This window comes from Drosophila miranda, chromosome 4 (genome assembly GCF_003369915.1).
Source record: "Drosophila miranda strain MSH22 chromosome 4, D.miranda_PacBio2.1, whole genome shotgun sequence".
NCBI lineage: Eukaryota > Metazoa > Arthropoda > Insecta > Diptera > Drosophilidae > Drosophila > Drosophila miranda.
The window spans coordinates 28,269,281-28,289,334 of record NC_046677.1 but is presented as its reverse complement, the minus strand read 5'-3'; the positions used below and the strand labels follow the sequence as shown (position 1 = coordinate 28,289,334).

The 20,054-nt window shown below is 51.7% G+C and overlaps 7 protein-coding genes across 10 annotated transcripts; 3 read left to right on the top strand and 4 right to left on the bottom strand.

The window, feature by feature from the left end:
- Positions 1 to 74: 74 nt before the first annotated feature.
- LOC108162247 (sodium channel protein Nach) lies at positions 75 to 2,001 on the top strand. The gene is made up of 6 exons (XM_017296894.2): positions 75 to 541; positions 605 to 907; positions 963 to 1,426; positions 1,487 to 1,655; positions 1,711 to 1,808; positions 1,864 to 2,001. The coding sequence occupies exons 1-6, from the start codon at positions 99 to 101 to the stop codon at positions 1,974 to 1,976; spliced, it is 1,590 nt and encodes a 529-aa protein (XP_017152383.1). The 5' UTR covers positions 75 to 98; the 3' UTR covers positions 1,977 to 2,001.
- A 129-nt stretch (positions 2,002 to 2,130) lies between these two features.
- Positions 2,131 to 7,710, top strand: LOC108162259 (sodium channel protein Nach). Of its 3 annotated transcripts, XM_017296907.2 has the most exons (8): positions 2,131 to 2,267; positions 2,325 to 2,531; positions 5,636 to 6,004; positions 6,064 to 6,214; positions 6,280 to 6,473; positions 6,529 to 6,855; positions 6,916 to 7,025; positions 7,087 to 7,710. In XM_017296907.2, exons 1-8 carry the CDS (start codon positions 2,152 to 2,154, stop codon positions 7,290 to 7,292), a joined length of 1,680 nt encoding a protein of 559 aa, XP_017152396.1. In that variant the 5' UTR covers positions 2,131 to 2,151; the 3' UTR covers positions 7,293 to 7,710. The 3 variants fall into 3 exon arrangements, with proteins under 3 accessions (XP_017152396.1, XP_033249129.1, XP_033249130.1); XM_033393238.1 differs by lacking the exons at positions 2,131 to 2,267; positions 2,325 to 2,531 and having other exon boundaries at positions 5,684 to 6,004; positions 6,298 to 6,473; XM_033393239.1 differs by lacking the exons at positions 2,131 to 2,267; positions 2,325 to 2,531 and having other exon boundaries at positions 5,684 to 6,004; positions 7,074 to 7,710.
- LOC108162252 (zinc carboxypeptidase A 1) lies at positions 2,518 to 3,869 on the bottom strand. Its single transcript, XM_017296900.2, has one exon. The coding sequence runs from the start codon at positions 3,840 to 3,842 to the stop codon at positions 2,565 to 2,567; it is 1,278 nt and encodes a 425-aa protein (XP_017152389.1). The 5' UTR covers positions 3,843 to 3,869; the 3' UTR covers positions 2,518 to 2,564.
- On the bottom strand, positions 4,165 to 5,554 carry LOC108162251 (zinc carboxypeptidase A 1). Its single transcript, XM_017296899.2, has 2 exons — positions 4,839 to 5,554; positions 4,165 to 4,774 (listed from the first exon to the last, which is right to left on the bottom strand). Exons 1-2 carry the CDS (start codon positions 5,529 to 5,531, stop codon positions 4,187 to 4,189), a joined length of 1,281 nt encoding a protein of 426 aa, XP_017152388.1. The 5' UTR covers positions 5,532 to 5,554; the 3' UTR covers positions 4,165 to 4,186.
- On the bottom strand, positions 7,319 to 9,127 carry LOC108162250 (methionine aminopeptidase 2). The gene is made up of 3 exons (XM_017296898.2): positions 8,894 to 9,127; positions 7,968 to 8,810; positions 7,319 to 7,892 (listed from the first exon to the last, which is right to left on the bottom strand). Exons 1-3 carry the CDS (start codon positions 9,006 to 9,008, stop codon positions 7,465 to 7,467), a joined length of 1,386 nt encoding a protein of 461 aa, XP_017152387.1. The 5' UTR covers positions 9,009 to 9,127; the 3' UTR covers positions 7,319 to 7,464.
- A 221-nt stretch (positions 9,128 to 9,348) lies between these two features.
- Positions 9,349 to 10,143, top strand: LOC108162257 (transcription initiation factor TFIID subunit 11). The gene is made up of 2 exons (XM_017296905.2): positions 9,349 to 9,697; positions 9,757 to 10,143. The coding sequence occupies exons 1-2, from the start codon at positions 9,432 to 9,434 to the stop codon at positions 10,076 to 10,078; spliced, it is 588 nt and encodes a 195-aa protein (XP_017152394.1). The 5' UTR covers positions 9,349 to 9,431; the 3' UTR covers positions 10,079 to 10,143.
- On the bottom strand, positions 10,126 to 17,296 carry LOC108162245 (zinc finger protein 91). 2 transcript variants are annotated; one of them, XM_017296891.2, is made up of 4 exons: positions 17,138 to 17,296; positions 12,783 to 13,009; positions 12,249 to 12,622; positions 10,126 to 12,192 (listed from the first exon to the last, which is right to left on the bottom strand). In XM_017296891.2, the coding sequence occupies exons 2-4, from the start codon at positions 12,784 to 12,786 to the stop codon at positions 10,183 to 10,185; spliced, it is 2,388 nt and encodes a 795-aa protein (XP_017152380.1). In that variant the 5' UTR covers positions 12,787 to 13,009; positions 17,138 to 17,296; the 3' UTR covers positions 10,126 to 10,182. The 2 variants fall into 2 exon arrangements, with proteins under 2 accessions (XP_017152380.1, XP_017152382.1); XM_017296893.2 differs by lacking the exon at positions 17,138 to 17,296 and having other exon boundaries at positions 12,249 to 12,663; positions 12,783 to 13,114.
- Between the last annotated feature and the right edge of the window lie 2,758 nt (positions 17,297 to 20,054).

The following is a 20,054-nucleotide window of genomic DNA, read 5'->3' as shown; positions in this document are numbered from 1 at the left end:
TGGGTTTGGCTCATTAGCAGTGGGCGGTAATTAAGCGCGAGACTAATTGCCGCAATCTGCCGCCGCAACAGTCGTCGCACAGAGGTCAAGCCGAAGAGATGGCGTTCAAGAAGCGACGCATCTTCGATCTGCGGCAAGTGCAGGCCGCCCAACAGCTGGCCGCCTCTACGCGCAGTGATCCCGTAAAGCGCTCTAGTCCTGAGAGCCATCAGCCCATCCATCGTTTCCGCCAGCTTGGAGAGTGGTTCAGCGAGAATATGCGCAACTATTGTCAGACCACGTCGCTGCATGGCTTTAGCTACATCACGCGGCAGGACATCAGCCGGAACGAGCGCCTGTTCTGGCTGATTGTCGTCATCCTGTCCATCATCATATCGATTGTGCTGGTCGTCGTCTCGTGGCAGTGGGCCCGCCAGACGCCCACAGTCACGGTCATCGAGAGCTCGCACTTTCCCACCTGGAACATACCCTTTCCCGCCGTAACGATATGCAATTTCAACAAGATATCAAAGCTTAAGGCGAACAACCTGCTACAGCAAATGTGAGAACACATATCGCAGTGGTTTATAAGATGTTTATCCAAAGAACTTTCTTCTTTCCTTAGGCAAGTGCCTGCTGGAATCAATAGATCGGAGCTGCACAACCTTTTCAATCTCACTCTGTTGCCCGTGGACAATATGATCAGCAATAGTTCGTTGCAGACTTATGACAGGATCCTAAAGCTGAATAATGTCAGTCTCTCAACGCTAACGTCTCAGTTGTCGCCGGACTGCATTGACATGATCTCCAGCTGCATCTGGAAGGGCATCAATGCGCGCTGCGACAGCCTCTTTCAGCGCATCGAGACGATGGAGGGGCAGTGCTGCAGCTTCAACTATTTCGGAGGGATAACCAACAATTTCCCAGAGTAGGTCAGCATCTTCCCCATCCAAGCATCATTTACTAATCCATTCCGATCCCAGGAAAATCGCTTATCAGGTGCCAAAGCGTCCGTATCGAGTCACTGGCTGTGGCTATCCCACGGGTCTGACCGTGCTTCTCAGTCCCATGGCCTCTGATTACTACGGCACCTTCTTCAGCGGCTATGGGTTCCAGCTGCTGCTACACGACGCCTACAACTTTCCGGATGAGAACTCAGAGACCAAGGTCGTGACATCCACGCGCGAGAGCTTTGTGCGAATCAATCCAGAGTCGACCTATGCCACCAACGACATTCGCCGCATGGACTTGTCGCTGAGAAACTGCCTGTTCGGGAGCGAGCGGGCGATGCACGGACTGAAGCGGTACTCCTTTATCAACTGCATGTTCGAGTGCAGGGTTACGATGATCCACAACCTCTGTGGCTGCGTTCCCCCGTATGTCTATAACAATGGTAGCTTCAGGGTATGCGATGTGCTGGATGCCAACTGCATGATACACGGAAAGCGTAAGTGGCAGATGGGGGAATCTCTCCCAGCAATCATTCTCTAATCACTGTTCCTCTTAGGTCTCTTCTCCCATGCCTTGGCCAATCTGAATCTGTCGCTGTCAATTGTGCGCGAGACGAGTAGTTTTCCCTGCGGCTGTCTGCCCGATTGCCAGTCGAATCATTACGCCTCGGAGAGCACCATGGGCAGGCTGGATGTCAGCTACTTTGCCAATCGTCCGGGCAGCAGGTAGGTGTTTTATATCCGTGCTTGCAGCCAGATATCATAGATTCATTTGTTGTAGCAACGACACGGACAGGATTCTGTTGCATGTGTTCTTCAGTGACCTCATGAGCACCCGATATCGCACAGACATTTTCCAGAACTGGCTATCCGCCTTGGGTCAGTGCAAGCCCATCCTAAAAGTGACAAAATAATAATAGTCCTCTTTTGACAGCTTCATTCGGCGGATTGTTGGGTCTAATTATGGGCTTTAGCATCGTGACGGCCTTTGAGTTCCTGTACTTCCTGACCTTTCGACCCATATTCAACTACATCAACCGCGATTAAGGAGAGGGCTCTCCCTTCCACCCTTCCACACTCCCACACCGCTGCACACTATCCCACCTCTTGACACGCTTTAATTAGAGCTCTGATTGATTAGCAGCACTCAGAGCCCTCGCATCGCTATAAATTGACTGACTATAAAGATTCGAGCACACTTCAGGCACAACGCATCACGAACATGACTCAAGAGGAGGCCCCCTCCAACTATCTCCGCCTGTTCAAGGAGTTTCTGCGCCAGAGCTCCATCAATGGCCTGCACCCGTTCCTGTACCCCACTCCCATCCGATACGCCAAGTGGGTGAGAAAGTGCATCTAAATCGTATAAAAAAAACTATACACCCCTATTTACAGAGCACTCTGGCTGACACTGATGGCCGCAATTGTGGTGTGGACCCACGTTGTTATCGTCAATCTCACCCTGGAGTACCTAGACCAGCCAACGGAGATCCATATGGCCCCCGATCTGGTGCACGTGGCCAACAGCCCCTTCCCTGCGGTCGGCGTCTGCACCGCCAATAAGATCAGCCAGCGTCTGCTGCGCAGCTATGCCGTCAAACTGTGAGTCCTTTATTGATTCTCTCAGCCTTAGATTTAGTTGAAGTAGCCCAGGTTGTTGACCTCAGCGGCCATGGCCACGATCGAGTCGAGGAGCTCCTCGCTGGCTGGCACGATCTGTGCGGCTGGCAGCTTGAAGCCGGTGACGAAGCTGTTCGAGGAGGGACGCAGCTCGTAGCAGAAGGCCATGCGCACATCCTGGGTACCGTAGGCCCAGTCCACGCTAGCACCGGCCGCTGGATAGATGGCATCGTAGATGTTGCCTCCGGTGTACGTAGTGCCGTAGCGCTTGTTCACGGCGGCAATGGACACGTCGTAGACCTTCTTAAAGTCGGCCACGTTGTCGGGGAGATCTCCGGTGTGTCCGTAGGGATAGAGCAGGTACTGGGAGTAGGCGTGCAAGGAGATGTACAGCTGGATCTTGCCCTTCAGCGAGGCAAGGTAGTTGGACAGGGAAAGAGTCTCGATTTCGGAGAAGGCTGAGGGGCCGGCATAGGTATCGGAGCAGGGGTTGGAGCTGGCGCCCACCTCATTCCAGTGGAAGGCCCAGTTGCGGTTAGGATCGGCGCCGAAGCAGCTCTGGTAGGGGGTGCGTGTCTTGCGCCATAGCCGGTCGGTGGTGTGGGTGTAGACGTAGCCGTCGGGGTTGGCGTGGGGCAGGACGTACCAGGTGTAGTTCTCGGCCAGCTGCTTAACAGCCTCCACTTCGGAGGTCAGCAGCTGGTTGATGATGTAGGTGGCCGCCGCGGGGGCGATCCACTCGCGAGCGTGGATGCCGGCCTCCAGGAAGATGCCGGGCTTCTCCTTGCCGCTCTTGGTGATCTTCACGCCCAGAATGGAGCGTCCCTGATAGGTCTTGCCGCCCTCGATAAGGGTAACGACTCCGGGGTTTTCAATGGCCAGGGTCTGCAGCCAGGCGTAGGTGTCGTCCAGCTCGTAGTACTGCGCCCAGTTGTAGGCCTCGCCAGCTCGTCCCTTTATGGCCACTTTCTCGTCGGTCTCGTCCATGGTCTTCTGCACGTCGCTGGACTGCAGCAAATATTTGATCTCGGCCTTGCCCAGGATCTCCAGTAGATCGGGCACCTTGTGCGGGGCCACAACCATCTTGACATCGGCTCCCACAATGTGCACTCCGTCCAGGAACAGGATGGAGTCGCTGGAGCTCTCGAGCTGCTTCAGCACGGCCAGCTGCTCGGCATTCTCCGCGTTCGCCTTGTACAGGCGGTAGTTGTCATAGCGGGCGCGCTCGGCGCTGACTCCCGCCAGGGCCACGACGGCCAGGAGGGCCAACAAAAGGGACTTGGTCAGCGACATGGTTGTCGTTGTTTGTATGAGCTCCAAACGGGCGAAATCGTTGCTTTTATAGGCCAGACCAAAAGGCGGCGCCGATAAGAGCCGAATCTAATTTATTGCCCGATAGTGCGCGCAGCGCGAGTGGCTTTGCTTTGTCCATTTCTGTGAGGCAGTAAATATCTCGGGGTAATCTGTGGGTGGCTCTTATCACGGTCTCAGCCCCATCGCATGGTAAATCACCGCATGACGTCCCCGAGAATTCTCAAAGAAATTGCCATTTCACGAGACACAAGTGTCTCAGACTAGTCACTCGAGCTCCCTCTTAGCCTCCTCGTCACAAACAATGAACTAGTTAGTCCAGGGATTTATTGCAACTTGTAACCCTCGATAGCGGCAGCGGCCTTCACCATTTCCACCACCGAATCCGTTGTCTCCTGTCCCGTGGGGATTATCTGTGACGCCGGCAGCCTGAAGCCCGTCCAGAAACTATAGCCCGAGGGTCGCAGCTCGTAGGTGAAGGAATACTTGGTCTTCAGCTCGCCATAGGCCCAGTCCATGCTGGAGCCCGCCGCCGGATAGATGGCATCGTATACATTCCCTCCCGTGTAGCGGGTGCCAAAGCGCCGCTTCATGTCCCCCAAAGCGGCGGAGAAGATGCGCTCCAGCTGTCGATGATTCTCAGGCAGCGAGGAGGTGTGTCCGTACGGATAGAGCAGCAGCTGGGAGAAGGAGTGAAGCGAGAGGTACATGAACACGGGCTCTGGCAGGGACCTCAGATACTGCGAGAGGCCCTCCGTCTCCGGCTCCGAGAATGCCTTGGGTCCGGCATACGACTCCGAGCAGGGCTCGTCGCTGGCTCCCACCTCGTTCCAGTGGAAGCCCCAGTTCCGATTGGGATCGGTTCCCATGCAGTTCTTCTCCTGCGGACTGCGTGTCTTGCGCCACAAACGATTCTAAAGAGTGGAAAATAAGAGAAATTAATAGGATTATGCATCAGATTGTGATACTAGAGCCTACCGTGGAATGAGTGTATACATATCCATCCGGATTCGCATGGGGCAGAATGTACCAGACATAGGAGCGGGCAAGGCTCTGGATTTCTGGTTGCTGGGACATGAGCAATTGATTGGCAAAGTACGTGGCTGTTGCTGGACTGATCCACTCCCTGGCATGCATGCCCGCCTCCAAAAAGATTGCCTGCTGTTCGCCCCTCTCCGCCCCAGCACTGTGGAAGATCCTCAGACCCAGGAGATCCCTGCCTTCGTAGCTGCGGCCAGCGACAAAGACGCTGACGATGCCTGGGTTCTTTTCCACCAGGTTCTGCATCCAGCGATGGGTGTCATTCAACTCGTGGTACTCCGTCCAGGAGTAGTCATCGCTGCGACGATTCGCATCCGCCACGGGTTCGATATCCAGCGACAGACTGGCCTGGGCATTCGCATCGAGGAGCTCAGGGGAGATATCCAAGCTCTGGAGTAGCTGCAAAAACTCTTCATTGTAGCTGGGAGCTATCAGTGCGTTAATGGCGCCCAGATGGAGATCATTCAGGAATATGACTCTCTCGTTCGTGGCCTCCAATGGCCGTAGACCCTCCAACTGCTCTGCATTCTTTGGCTCCAACCGATAGACACGATGATCCTCAAACGTAAGGCGTTCGCACAGGCACAGGGCCAGCAGAGATAGCGACAGCGACACCAGTAGAACCTTCATTCTGGCACTAATCAAGGAATGGCCCCAGACTAGGCCTTTTATACTCCATCATCGTATCGCGCTTGCATACTAATTTCCCTTTTCTCCACTCCCACTTCGTTTAGTTATCAGCACCAGGAAAAGTCCAACTCCAACGATGAGTCTACGCTGCAGAGGGTGGCCCTAGATGTGGACGATATGGCCGAACGCCTGCTGGTGCTGGCTCAGTTCTATCTGAATCCCCTGGACACCCCGCGGCTGGACGAGGCGCAGCTGCAGCGGCTCCACTGGCTGCTCTCCAGCTACCACAACGACACTGGCTACTCGGTACGTGATATATTGCGTCAACTGTCGGCAGACTGTGGCGAATTGATAATCCGAGGCATTGTCTACGGCTCCCCTGTGAACACCAGCCAAATGTTTGTCAAGCGACCGACTTCATCGAATGTGTGCTGCATATTTAACTATCGCCGACCCAGCTATTCCCAAATTGCGTGCGTAAATCCTACCACCCATGGGGGAGATGAAAGACTAATCCAATTACTAATTACAGGCACATACGAGCGGAGGATAATGCCGAGATGAGGGCCCTGCCAAAGGTGGTGTTTGAGTCCAATTCCATTTTGAACAGCGTGCAGTTTGTGCTGCAGGACACACCAGAGGATGATCAGAGCAACACTTTCATGACCAACAATGCGTTTCAGGTGAGGGAGAGCGTGATTCCTTACCCTCCGATCATCGCATAATCTTAGTATTTCTTTCCTTTAAGCTGACAATCTTTCCGCAGGAGGATTATGCCACCGTTCAGTCCACAACTTTGGGAGAAATACTCGTTGATCACAACACCATTGTCGAGATTCCTATTCAGCCCACGTTCTTCAGCTCCAGCGAAGGAGTGCGCACCGTCTCGCCGGAAGCTCGGCGCTGCTACTTTCCCGAGGAGGGGAGGAAGCTCATCAACCAGTAGGCTCCACACACCATTTAGCCTTTGTACCATCCACTAATAATCGTATTACAGATCGTATTACTCCATTGACGAGTGCCTGCTGCTGTGTCGCAGCAAGAGCATGATGGATCACTGCGGCTGCGTCTCCCCGCCCATGATTGGCAGCTCCACAGACCTAAAATACTGCAGCCTGCCCGATCTGCCCTGCCTGACCAAGTGGAAGAGCATCTGGTATGGTTACGACGAGTTCGCTTATCTGCAGGAGGGCGAGAGCCAGGCGGCCCAAGGACAATGCACCCACTGCCTGCCCACCTGCAATGGAGTGAGTTTCAGCATCACAAGCAATGTGGCGCCCCTGCGCCTCAACTACAATGGCACGGGCTACCGTACGGGTCTACTGTGAGTCCTTCCTTTCCGGCTGTCTCTTTATCTGTTGCTAAATTTGTTGTTAAATTTCAGAAAAGGGCTGACCAACGAGCGACCCTTGGCTGTCATCAAGTTCTTCTTCAAGTTGCGCTTTGCACAGGCCACCAAATCTGAGCTGGTCAGCACTTGGGTGGTGCTCCTGAGTGAGTATTCCATCTCTACAGTCATTCAGGGAATCCATTTCTTTATAGTTTTCCATTGCAGATCGCTTTGGGGGCATCCTCTCGCTTATGTACGGCTTCAGCATAGTCAGCTACATCGAGATATTCTATTACCTCACGGGCAAATGGTTCGTCTACATCTGCAGAGCATTTACCAAGAGGCAACCACCACGACCAGTCAGAGGAAACAACAGCCTCTACTGGGATGAGTTGATGCCCAAGGGATTAGGATTAAGGGTGCACAATTAGGATTTGAAAGAACGAACCCACTCTCCTCGGATGTATGCTGAGCATAAATACTCTTTATTTTGAAATCGCTTTGAAATACGCTCACAAATGATCAACAATAGAATGGACTTATATCAAAAATGTATATAATGCAAACTCCACCGCTTGACGCCCACTCACTCGCACTCACGCTCTAATAGTCGTCGCCGCGGGATACGATCTCCTTGCAAGTGGGACGCAGAATGATAGTATGCTCGTACTGCGCTGTGTAGCAGCCCTTGATGTCGCACAATGGCGGATAGGCTTCCACAATGCCCTTGTCGCATAGATCCTTGAGGGCCATCTGGTACTTGGTGGCGCCAGCGCGATCCAGCCAGCGCTTGCAGAAGGCCAGAGTGCCAAAGTTCTTGTTGATTGTGCCCAGAAGCTGCTTGGAAGACTGAAGACGCAAAGGCACGTACGGCAGATCAAAGTTCTTCATGTAATGCGAGCAGTCCATGTCGTCGTGCACCAGGCCGCGGCCCGTGGAGCCGAACGTTTCGATGGCATAGAACTCATCCTCCTCCATGCGCGTGGACTCGCCGCCCTTCACAATGGGAACAGTTTTGCCAGCATGAATGCCTATGGAAAGGATAAAGTTAAGATTGGGGTGAGTGAAGCTACTTCTCATACATATTTATATAGATTTAAGCTTACGGTACGGGCTAATGGAGTGTCCGTTCAGATTACGTATGGCCTTGATGGGGTACGTCTTGCCATCCAGCTCGATTTCGTATGATTCCATCACCTCTTGAATGGCAGCCCCGATATCACATAGACGCACGTCAATGCCGGCCTCCTTGATGCCGGTGTTGGTGGCCTCCTTGACGGCCTGCAACAACTTGTCGTACTTGTTGTTGAAGGTCATGGTGAAGGCACAGTCGATGATGCGGCCCTTGATGTGGGTGCCAAAATCAATCTTGCACACGTCGTCGTACTGCAGGACCGTGGGGTCGCCTGCATTGGGGGTGTAGTGGGCCGCACAATGGTTGAGGGAACAGCCAGTGGGGAAGGCCAGACCAGCGTCGAGGCCGTTCTCGCCGATAAGACGACGGGCCGTGTTCTCTAGCTCCTCGCAGATCTGGATCATGGTCATGCCGGGCTTGATGAAGCGCTGCATGTATTGACGCGTCTGGCGATGGGCCTCGGCTGCCTGGCGCAGCTCCTGGTAGATTTCGGTGTTCATGCGGTCCAGGGCACGCTTCTCCTCCGAGGTGAGGCGATCCTTGGCAGTGCGATAATCCGGCAAGTCCTTGGGCGTGGGATGCTCCACGATCTCGCCCTCGGGAAACACGCCAGAGGGGAAAAGCTTTGCAATCGGTATGGTCGGGGGCTCCGTCTGGCCGTTACCGGCTTTCTTCCCCTTATTGTTCTTCTTCTTTGCCGCCGGCTGGGCCGAGGCGGCGGCAGCGGTTTTTTTCTCGCCGTTTGTGGTCTCTGCATCTGCATCCGGGGCAACTTCATCGCTGCCACCCTCAACTGCCTTCTTTGCTGCGGCCTCTGTGGAAGGGGTTGTGAAAGTTGAGGCGTGTACGGGTGCGGGGCAATTGCAATTATTGCATTTTTGCGCTGAGGTCACTCACCTTGTCGCAGTTTCTTGTTGTTCGGCTTTGGCTTTTTCTGTTTCTTCGCATCCTCGCCGGCAGCACCGTTATCGGTGATGGCCACCTCCACGTTCAGTGCTTCGGTTGCGGACATTGTTTAACGCAAATTGATGAAATTAACGAAAATCTAATCAGTGCGATTGCTGCCGATGGCGATGAAGAAAGAACAAAAACACGAGGTACTACCGCCAGTGCTGGCTAACAATCTTGTTCACAGTCACGAAGTATTTTTAAAATACGGGTACGGTTTTTGTGGTGCTAAATAATGCGGTTCCTATGTTTTTCGGCTTACGAATTATATATAATTTAATTGACGTTGCGACACGAGAAAACTGATTAAATATGCTTTCTGCCTGTCTAATAATATTGCTGTGAACTATTTTGGGGAGTTTCAAAGCTGGTGCGACCCTAATTCAGTGTTGTAAGTCGCGCGGTTTGCTGTTCGTGCTGACTGTCCATCCCTGGACAGTTTTTGTTTATAAACGCGAGGTATTTTTTTTTTGTATAATTCCTTCAAATGGACGAAATCCTGTTTCCCACACAGCAAAAGAGCAATTCTCTCAGCGACAGCGACGATGTAGATCTCAAGTTCTTCAACACAGCCTCCGGCGAGCGCAAAGACAGCGACACTGCCTCAGACACCGCCAATGAAGGGGACCGCGATGCCAAAGACGGCGACATGGATACGAAAAACACAGACGGCGATGGCGACTCCGGAGAGCCGGCCCTTAAGAAGCTAAAGACCAAGAAGGAGCTGGAGGAGGAGGAACGCGAGCGAATGCAGTGAGTAGCATGCTGATATCAAGATGATGTACCCCCAAAATGGCTCCTTTCTTGCCCAGAGTTCTTGTTTCCAACTTCACGGAGGAGCAACTGGATCGCTATGAGATGTACCGTCGCTCTGCCTTCCCCAAAGCAGCCGTCAAACGGCTGATGCAGACGATAACCGGCTGTTCCGTCTCACAGAACGTCGTCATAGCCATGTCCGGCATCGCCAAGGTCTTTGTGGGCGAAGTGGTGGAGGAGGCGCTCGACGTGATGGAGGCCCAGGGCGAGTCGGGCGCCCTGCAGCCCAAGTTCATCCGCGAGGCAGTGCGTCGGCTGCGCACCAAGAACCGCATGCCCATAGGACGCTACCAGCAGCCCTATTTCAGATTAAATTGATCCCCAAAACCGTGTCGAGTGTGGAATATAGTACATAAGGTAGAATAATATCGGTTACAAAAGCATCTTTATTGAGTGTTGTGTCTAATCTACAAAGTCCTATGCTAATCCATCCGCCGGGCCTCGGCCTGCATGGTCTGGAGCACGATGTGGGGGACCAGGTGCGTGGAGGCGTAGTTAAGGGGCACCGTGGCCAGCGGCGCCGTGCCGTCGGAGGGGAAGTTCAGCTCCTGGGCCATGGGCATGTCCTTGTCGATCACGTCCTGGGCAATCAAAGTCTTTGTCTCCTCGTACTCCATTCCAGCCTCGGGCTTGGCGCCCATCAGCAGCTTGCCCCGCTGCACGCCCATGTACTGGGTGGCCTTGGCGTTCAGCGGCAGCTGGCCGCAGGTGTCGGCGTGCACCTTGCGGTGGGCCTGCAGGTTGGAGATGCACGTGAAGCGCTTGCCGCAGTTGTTGCACAGGAAGCGCTTGATGCCCGTATGCACCGTCATGTGGGTGAGCAGGCTCTCCCTGTAGGGGTACTCCTTGGGGCAGAGGTGGCATTTGTACGGCTTGTACTCCGTGTGCCGCGTCTTCAGATGCGACTTGTACTGGGCCTTCACCTTAAACGTCTTCCCGCACTTGTCACACTGGTAGGGCGTCTCCGACTGGTGGAGCAGCAGGTGCGTCTTGAGGATGCCCGCCGTGGAGAGCCGCTTGCCGCAGACGCTGCACTGGTAGAGTGGCAGCCGTCCACAGTCGGAGCGCACGTGGTCCGAGAGGGAGGTGCGGCCCGTGAACTTCTTGCCGCACTTGTCGCAGATAAGGTTGCGGGGCAGGTTGCGCGGCTCCTTCTTCGAGTGGAAGTTCTTCTCGTGGTTCTTGAGGCTGTCGTGGCCGGTCATGTACTTGTCGCACTTCTCGCAGTACAGCAGCTCCTTGTGCTGCTGATGGGCGTGCTCCGTGGCCAGCTCCTTGCTGGCGAAGAACAGATTGCAGTAGCAGGGACACTTGAAGATCAGACTACCATCCTCCCCATGGACCTTTAGGTGCGTCTCGAGGCGCTTTTCCACCAGATAGATCTTGCTGCAGATGGGGCACTTGAACACCTCCTCGTCCAGCTTCGCATGGACGTCAACGTCCTTGAAGATGTCCTTGATATCCTGCTCGGAGAGCTTGTGGTCGTCCCGCAGATGCTTCTCGTAGGGCTTGCGTATGTGGTAGATCTTGACGCAGTGCGGACACTTCCAGGTCTTCTCCATCTTGTTGATCATCTTCAGCCGCTCCTTCAGTTCTTTTTTGGTGATCTTGGACACACGCTTCGGTGTGCTCGGCGCCTCCTCGGGTGTGGGGGATCTGACGGTGCCCCGTTTGCGGTATTTCCGCTTGCCCGTCGAGTCCTTGGCCCGTTTTTTCTTCTCCTCGTAATTGTGCCTCAGCGACAGGACATCTTCCTCTGTCTCCGCCGTCTCGGTCTGCTCTCCCAGCGGCACAGCCGCTATCTCGTCCAATATTCCGCCGCCATGCTCCACCTTGAGGCTCTCGAAGGGCTTCAGGCCATCGCCCTCGTCCGTGCTGAGCAGGACATCCAGCAGCTTGTCCTTCTCGCTGCTGAAAATGTCCGCGCTCTCCGTCTTCACAAACAGACTGGCGTCCTGGTACTCGAAATCCTCGTCGAAGGCCTCCACCTTGACCATGGCCGGGGCAGGCAGCTGGAACTGTGTGGCGTCCGCCTCATCGTCGCTGTTGTTTGGCTCAAAGTCGGGGCACTCGTCGCCAGAGTCCGAGGACTGCTGGTCGCTCATGTTCTCCTCCTTCAGCTGCGGCGGTGCCGGCACCGCCTTTGTCTTGATTCTGCTGGCCAGGGGAATGTCATCGTCGCTGTCCGATGCAGTCGCATCCTCCTCCTCGTCGGACGAGCCTGCCTTTATCTTTGTTCGTTGTCTGATGCGTTCCTTATCCTTCTTCTGATCCGAAGGCCCAGGATTGTGTTCAAGTTTTCCGCAGGTCTCTGGACGACTGCGTCGATGCTTGGCGAGGTTGGAGGAGCAGGAGAAACGGGTGGAACAGCACGTGCACTCCACTGGGCGCACTCCGGCTGCAGCCGTGGATTCTTTAGTGGGAGGACTCTCCTGGAAAGGAAGCGCTTTTATTGTTTCATCCTTAAATTCGATTGGATTCTACTCACCTTGGGAATCGTCTCATCAGGATCGATGGCCTGCTGGCACTTTGTCTTGCAGTGGCGCTTGTATGCCTCCAGATACTTGTACTCTGTCCCGCACTTGTCGCACACAAATCTCTTCCGTTCGTCTTCCGCTGTGGAGGCATGCTCGGTCTTCACGTGCTGTGACAGTTCCTCCTCGTGGCAGTAGCGGACATCGCACTGGCGGCACTGGAAGCCACCCGGCGGCTGGTGCTTCTTCACATGCTTCACATAGCCGGCCAGAGAGATGAGGGCCTTGTTGCACACGGGACAGTGGAGCTTTGGCACTCCATCTGTGGTGATCTCCACCAGCATTTTCTGGGCTACTCCTCCGCTGCCGCTGGCCATCGGTTCTGCAGCTGTGGAATGGATTGCTTGACTAGTTTTTGAATATCAACCACTGAAAAGCCAAAAACTGAATTTCATCCCTGGTAGATTGAGGGGGAGGGTAGTGTGGGCGATGGATGGGAAGAAGGAACAGCGGATTGGATGTTGACTTCTCGACCGGAAACCACCTACCCATTTCTTGGCGCTTCACTTCTCGATTGGAGTCTCCTTTTGGGTACACCCTCTCACAGACACCGCCGCCGCCGCCGCTTCTGCTGCTGCTGCTGCGGGGGTCAGACCGTCTCGTCGTCACTGGCTTGGGCTACACTCAAATATCTCCGAAGGATGCTATCCTGCTGCATTTTACCGCACACTGAATCGGGGGCTCTTATTGTTTGTTGCTGTTTCGCGGGTCAGCACTGGGAAAAAAATTAACACCTTGCAAGTACACTTTAAAAAATGAAAATTTGTATATTTCAATGCTGGCGAGTAAATTATTTTTCTTTGTGCAGCCTAGGGTGGCAATGTAGCCCTGGTCGGAGCGTTCATGTCAATCAGTACGGAACTAGTTCGTGAGCAGCACTCTCTGAGAGAGAGAGAGGGAGTGGCGGCAGGGCTGCATTAGCAGCGGCTTACCGCGAAAATTTGAAAGTTGAATTTGAAAGTGAAATTTGTATCTTGTAGCTATTAAAACTGAAATGGGAAAACGAAAAATTCGGAAGCTTACGGTTATGCGGATATTAGATATGGGATGTTGTGTTTCAGAGTACATATTTTTATTGGACTTAATTACGGCGCTCTGTGCAAAAAGAGGTGGCTTAAAAGCAGCTACGAGTATACTATATATAGAATAGCCAACATGTAAACAACTCTGCAGAACATACGCCTACGTTTATCGCTATAATTAGATATGCGTACCATTGATGCGATTATATCCTCCAATTTTCGTTCTGATTGAGTGTGACTCAGTGCGCGGTTGCCCTTTACAGTCCGTGTACACGACACGGATTCCGATTCCCAATCCACAACTCAGAACTCAAGCACGCCAGGGGCACTCTTTGATTTTCGGTGGGTGATTACATTCAGGAAATTTACACTCATGCAGTTTATTGGGCTCGAAGCCTGATTACAATTTAGTGCCGGCTATGACTATGACGAGCTACAGCCCTGCCGCTACCGCTACCGCCGAAAGTGACGTCAATCTGAACATTTGTGTGAATGAAATCGAGTTGTGTTGGGTAGAAAAGAATGGGCGGCTTATTTGCATATATAAACAAGTACACGGATAGATGTATGGACGGTATGGGAAGGTCAATTTTGATGGAGTGCCTTTGAAGAAGATACTCGTACACAAATCAATTGAGGCTCGCTTGAAATCTGAATCGCCCCACACGTGCCTAGACCTGCTATTAAATTTCAATTATAATAATAATAACTGGTGAAACCCCAACATTTGGAATACAGAAACAGAACAGAGCCATTGCGTTAGTCATGCAAGGGATTTCCTCCCTACGCCATAGTGGTGGAGTCCAGTCCGTTTATTGTGTTGGTTTATTATGCAAATTTGCATTAATTTTTCGTTTGCTGCACACGTGAGGGGCAACAACAGGCGATTCTGTTGCATTTGCAACTGTTGCTGCCTGCGTTTTGGGGCTTTCAAATTGCTTTCGAGCGCAAATCGTCGGCAAATGTCATTAAATATGCATATCGCACCGTGGGGTAAACACTGTACAATGTGGTGGGGTGTCTCCAGTGTGTCTATATGCAGATCCCTCCTTTTGCACCCCTGTCTGTAGCTCGTGTGTGTGTGTGTAGTTCTCCCTTGAGATTAGCGAGCAAGGACATTTTGGAATCTTTTGTTTTATAAATAGCCGCCTTTGATGAACAATTAAAAATGTATTTTGCTTTCGGCGTGGAGAGGCACAGGCACAGGCACATGCCTATCAATAGATGAGAGATTGCACTGCAAGAAATGGGTTGAAACAAGAAACGAACACGTGATTCGCATCTTGGTCCCATTTTACCTTACGAGTTGTTAGCCTTAATAAATGTTATCCTGCCGCCCCTGTCCTGCCCTGCCCTCTGACATGTCTGAGCACTTTGTGCAAATTGTCAACGATGCTGTTGCTGTTGCTGTTACTGTTGCTGCTTCGTCCTTCTACGCATAGGGCGGACAACAACAGGAGCCGCTGCCTCAGCTTCAGCCTCAGCCTCAGCCTTAGTCTCAGGAATGGCAACAGCAACTGCCTGGGCAACAAAGGCTTCAGGTTATTGCATGCATTTTAATTAGTAGACAAGCCAAGTGGGCTGCCACTATATAGCGACAGGGACATACATACATACATATACTCGTATTGTAGGAGGCCCTAGCCTTACAGCAAGGCCTGCCAGAGTATATAGTATACGAATCGTATGCATGCTCAGGAAGAAGCATTGGATGAATTGCCTCTGCCTCAGCCTCTGCCGCAGCCTCTGCCTCTGCATCTGCCTCTGCGTGGGTGATGCTAAGAGTTCCAATGAGATACCAAATGGGAGATGAAAGGGGATCTGCATCTGCATCTAATTCTGATTATGATCCGAATGATATATGGATGGAATCGATTATTCAGAGATGAAAGAGTATCGAGCTGTCAGCAGATGACATCGATAGGACATCCTCTATCGTTCCATCCTTCCGTCCTTCCTTCCTGCCGTCTGTCCAGGACAGATACTAGATGCTGGGCATAAACAAATCTCGGCTCATCAGCGTCACAAACAAGACAATGATATATGGATTTTGGGGGAAGCCTTTGTCAATTCAAACTATTCTCGTGGATCCCCACATGCCCCATATCTCATGCCGCCCCCCGCCACAGTCGAAGAGCTGTAAGCGAGGACTTCAGCGCAGAGCTTCCTCTCAATCTATCATTCTGCCCTCGCTCTACCACCCCACCCACTCCGGCATCCTCCCACCCCACCACCGTCATGTTCTGCGCTAGTTTCTTGTATTTATTTTTAAATTGTTTCACACACACAACCACAAGGAGAAGCATACACTGGCCCCTCGCCCGTTCCTGTCCCCTCCCTCTCTCTCTTCTGGCACTCGCATCCTCTATGGAGGACGCCGGCGACGACGACAACTCATGTTTGCATTGGTGTGGTGAGTGTCCTGCCCTCTCTCTAGGCTGTGTGGTTGAGTTTGTCTATAAAAACGTAGAGAAAAAAGGAAATACTACAAGGAAGAACGTATAGACAATATGGGATACCCGCTAATTAGATATGAATATATGTATCTTAGAGATTGCACTTTGTTCGAGGAAAAACTCAAGGGAATACCTAAAAATATTCAACCGGGATTCTATATCGTCTTCTTCTATACCTTCTAAAAGTTTGGTAGCTAGTGGTGTTGTCAGGGATTCTGCCGAATTAGAGCCTTGTATCTTCATAATTACGGCTGCTTGCATAATTCATTCTCAGAGATACAGGGATTTCTACAGAGAAATGGCTATGGCTTCGCTGGTTGATCTTTCAAATGAATATCGGTTGGGCAGCCACGAATACCCCCTGTATTTCTTCATCGGCGATTAACGGGTATACAAACACACAACAACAACAACAAATCTGTGTAGCTCTCGCATCTGTCAAGCAACCAAATACCCCACCACCACGCGTGTCCCTCCGCGACCCATCGTATGTGTGTGTGTGTGTGCCTCTCTCTCTCTCTAGCTTTGTGTGTGAGTGCGGGTTTGTATGTAAATGTCCTTGAGTGCTTGACGGATGACATTCATAAACGTCACTTCAATTACCTCCACGCGCCAACGCCATCGCCATCGCCAGCGACTATGCGGCACCATCCCTGGTCGCCAGACCCCCATTTTCTCCATTTCCCCATTTCCAAGAATATCCCCTTGGAATCCCCCCTGCTGCCGGCACCGGCACCCGACACCCGACACCCGTTTACCGCGAAACTTGTGAAAAGTCAGTCAGCCAAAAATTAAAGCACTTTCCACTTTTCCGCTTTCAGCATTTCTTGTTCTTGTTGGATGGTGGCTGGATGGTTTTGCTTTCTTTTATTTTCTCTCTATTTTGTTTATTTTATGCTTATGCAGCAAAACTATCTCTCAGATAAATTGATAAAATGTTGCCACAGAAGGTAACACCATGGCAACACCACGGATGGGGCTGCAGGAGGAACCAGGCCTCTCTGTCTAAGGGATGTCAACCTTGAAGACCCGCCAAGAGATGACTAATGAAAGATCGCCAGCATTTAACATTTAACCCAAAATAACTATGATGTTCAGGGATATTCTGGGCATTTTATCCCATAAGCGATTCCACTATTATACCGGGGTTCTCCCCAAATAAGGGCTACGCTGGCCTTTTCCGACCTGATCTTGATTCATGGTCTGCCATTGATTTTCTCTCGACAGCCTCCAGAAGGAGGCGTGGACTGGGGCGTAGGGTCTCGAAACATTTGCGGCATTCGTTTATGAGTGTGTGTGTGTGTGTGTGTCCTGCTGTATATTTGTGTTGGTGTGTGAGTGTTTGTTACGGTTTCCTTCACTTACACTTGTCCTTACAAATTTGTCCTTTTCTCAAATGTGAAAAGACGCATAATGTCCTTTTTACCCGACCTTCCTTCTTCCACTGTTTTATCCGCCTGTGCCCGCTGGTCGTTCTCCTCCTCCTCCTCCCTCGGCTCTTCCTCCTCCTCTTCTTGCCTGCGCTTCCTCCTATTTTCTTTCTCGTCTCTTCTTTTCTTTTTTTGCTGCTGTTTTTGTGTATTTTATATTTCTTTTTGTTGACGACATTTTCTGTGTCGTTTATTTTGTGTGTGTTTCTCTTTCTTTTTCTTTTGCTTCTGCTTTTCTTTCGTTTTTGTTTTGTCCTTTCCCTCCCTCCACGCCTCCCCGTTACTCTCTGCTGACGTTGGCTGCTGTCATGCTGCTGCTGCTGGCGTTTGCCGCCCACATTTGCTACTTGTAAATTATTTGCATTAGTAGCCACTTGTGCTTTGTGTTGCATGTATTAGTATTAGAATGTATATGTATCTGTTTGTGTGCGTTTAGTTGCGGCTCAGCAGGGTATATTGAAAGGAGGGTGCGGCTGTGCCAGGGAGCAGCCCCACAGCCCCACAGCCTTCGGGGTACTCGCGGGCAGATGCTGGAGAGCACTCAAACAGAGCCAAAGAGTGACACGAGGGGGGGGGGGGGCACTGCCTTACCCCACTATGAAATCTACCTTGCGTTTTGGCCCGAGGCAACTTTCAGCGGTCCTTCCTCCCCGTCCATTTGGGGATGATTCCACTCAAAGTGGAACTTGACCCACTGTGCGTCGTAGCCCCCGCCGTGTGCGTGTTTGTTTAGACACACACACATACATGGATACGCACACACACACTCGTAAGCCAATATACGCAAATATACATACATTTATTTGTATATTTTCGCATTGAAATTTCCATTTTTCTTTTCGTTGTTGCCGCTGCTGCTACGGCTGTTCCTTTGGCCTGTTCTTCCTCCTTCCTTCCTCTCCATCGTTCGGCATCGTCTCATTCTTTTTGTTCGTGTGTTGGCCTGGCCTGCACTTAAATTAACTGATTGCAACATTCTATACAACTTTTTATGGGGGCTGCTGCTGCTGCCATTGCTACTGGAGGGAGGGGCTGGTTTGGCTGCCTTAGCCTTTTGCATAGTTTTTCGAGGGGTTGAACGATGGGTGGATGGACGGCCACATGGGAGTTCTCTCTTTTAAGTGGCTAGTAAATGTGGTTTCTCCGTATCGTCTCCGTGTCTCTCTGCTGCTGCTGCCGCTGCTGCTGCTGGTTCGGGCTGGGGTTTCTCTTTGAACGTGTGCTAAACATGTTATGCAGGATTGCGTTCTCACAACGTGGTGTATGCGCAATATTTACGTCTTTCTTGTGGCTGAAACTGAAATGCATTAAACCAGGCAGCAGGCAGCAAAAGTCAGGGCCAATTCTGCGATTGCTAATTGCGTATACGACATGTGTGCCCCCTTCCCCGAAATGATTAGCCGAAAGATTGGATCCCAAAGATACGTTTGCATACTTTGCGGCACCCCAGAGAATCCTCCTTCGTTTCGCATGCGAGAGGGAGAGAGGCAGGAGGCTGGGGGCAGGGGCAGGCTTCTCTAGGAGCAAGAGTATAAGCCCCAGAGGATTGAGTGGAATACTATGCCCATAATAGCCCCTGCAATCGATGGGCCTGAAAATAAATTCATTTGGACGGGGGAAGCTGCCGAACAAATGGCCAGAACAATTTACATAATCACTGAACATTCAGCGGCAGGCAGTCCCAAATATAGAAACCAAATGGGAACCGGAAATAGGAAGCGGAGCAGCAGAGCAGTCGAGCAGAATGAATGCCCCAACTGTGTTTTATTCGGACTCGTCCTTCGCCTGGCACCGATTTATCAAAGTTCATTGAAATTGTTTGTTTGTCCCCCAGCACCAGCACCAGCCCCTGTCCCTGTGCCGAAACCTCCAGCCTCAGTTCCAAACATGTCCTTGACAGGGTAGGAGGTAGTGGGTGGTGGCCAGAGTCGACCTTGCCGCTGTTTCTGCTGCCTTTGCTGCTGCTGCTGGTGATGATGATGACTACGTCATTCATTAAAATTTTCGCCCAGTTATAAGTTTGGGCATTAAGCAGCATTGAGATGTCAAGCGAATTACAGAAGCCCAAAACAAATGCCATAAAAGCCATTCCCATTCTCCCGTTCCCACGTTCCCCCGATCCCCAGGTTCACACTGTGCAAAACTTTTCCCTGTTTTTCTTTTTCTTTTTGCTTTCCTTTTCGTTTTTTCCATGGATTTGATTTATGGCCTCCCAAAGGGAGATGCAAACGTGAGGGGGAAAAGTGCTACGGGAAATGTTTGCCTGTGGCTTTCCTCGTGTCACGTGCCCATCTCTCTGTGGCACATGAAAAGTCAATGCTCAGCCCTTGATTAATACTCATATTATATGGTTTATTAAGCAGATGCCCGCCTGCCAAGCCCATCTGTTCATCTGTTCTATTGTTGTAGGGAACTCTTTTGTTCAGAGTTCGACTTGACGCCATCTCCTGCGGCCAGGATGGGATGTTCCACCTTCCACAAATTATAATTACAAATGATATATATCTTGGCAGTTTTATGATGCCTGCAAATAAATGATACTTGGTCGCAGAACCCGCAATGCCGAGCCCCTCTACTGATACTGATACGAGGCTTAGCCTCGTCTGGGAGTCTGTCTGTTTGTCCGTTTGGCTGGCAGCACAAAACAAACAGGTACAAAGTCCACCAACTCTCGGCCAGACAGAGAAAAAAAGAGAGAAAACACCAGAGAAAACAAGAACCTGATGGTATTCCTCGTCAGGCATCGAATCATCAATACCCTGTCATGGCTGAAGGTAACAAGTTCCACGAGGTGGACCCCCAGGTGCAAGCAAATACTGCAAAGAACTGAACTTTGGAGTATGACCCGGAGC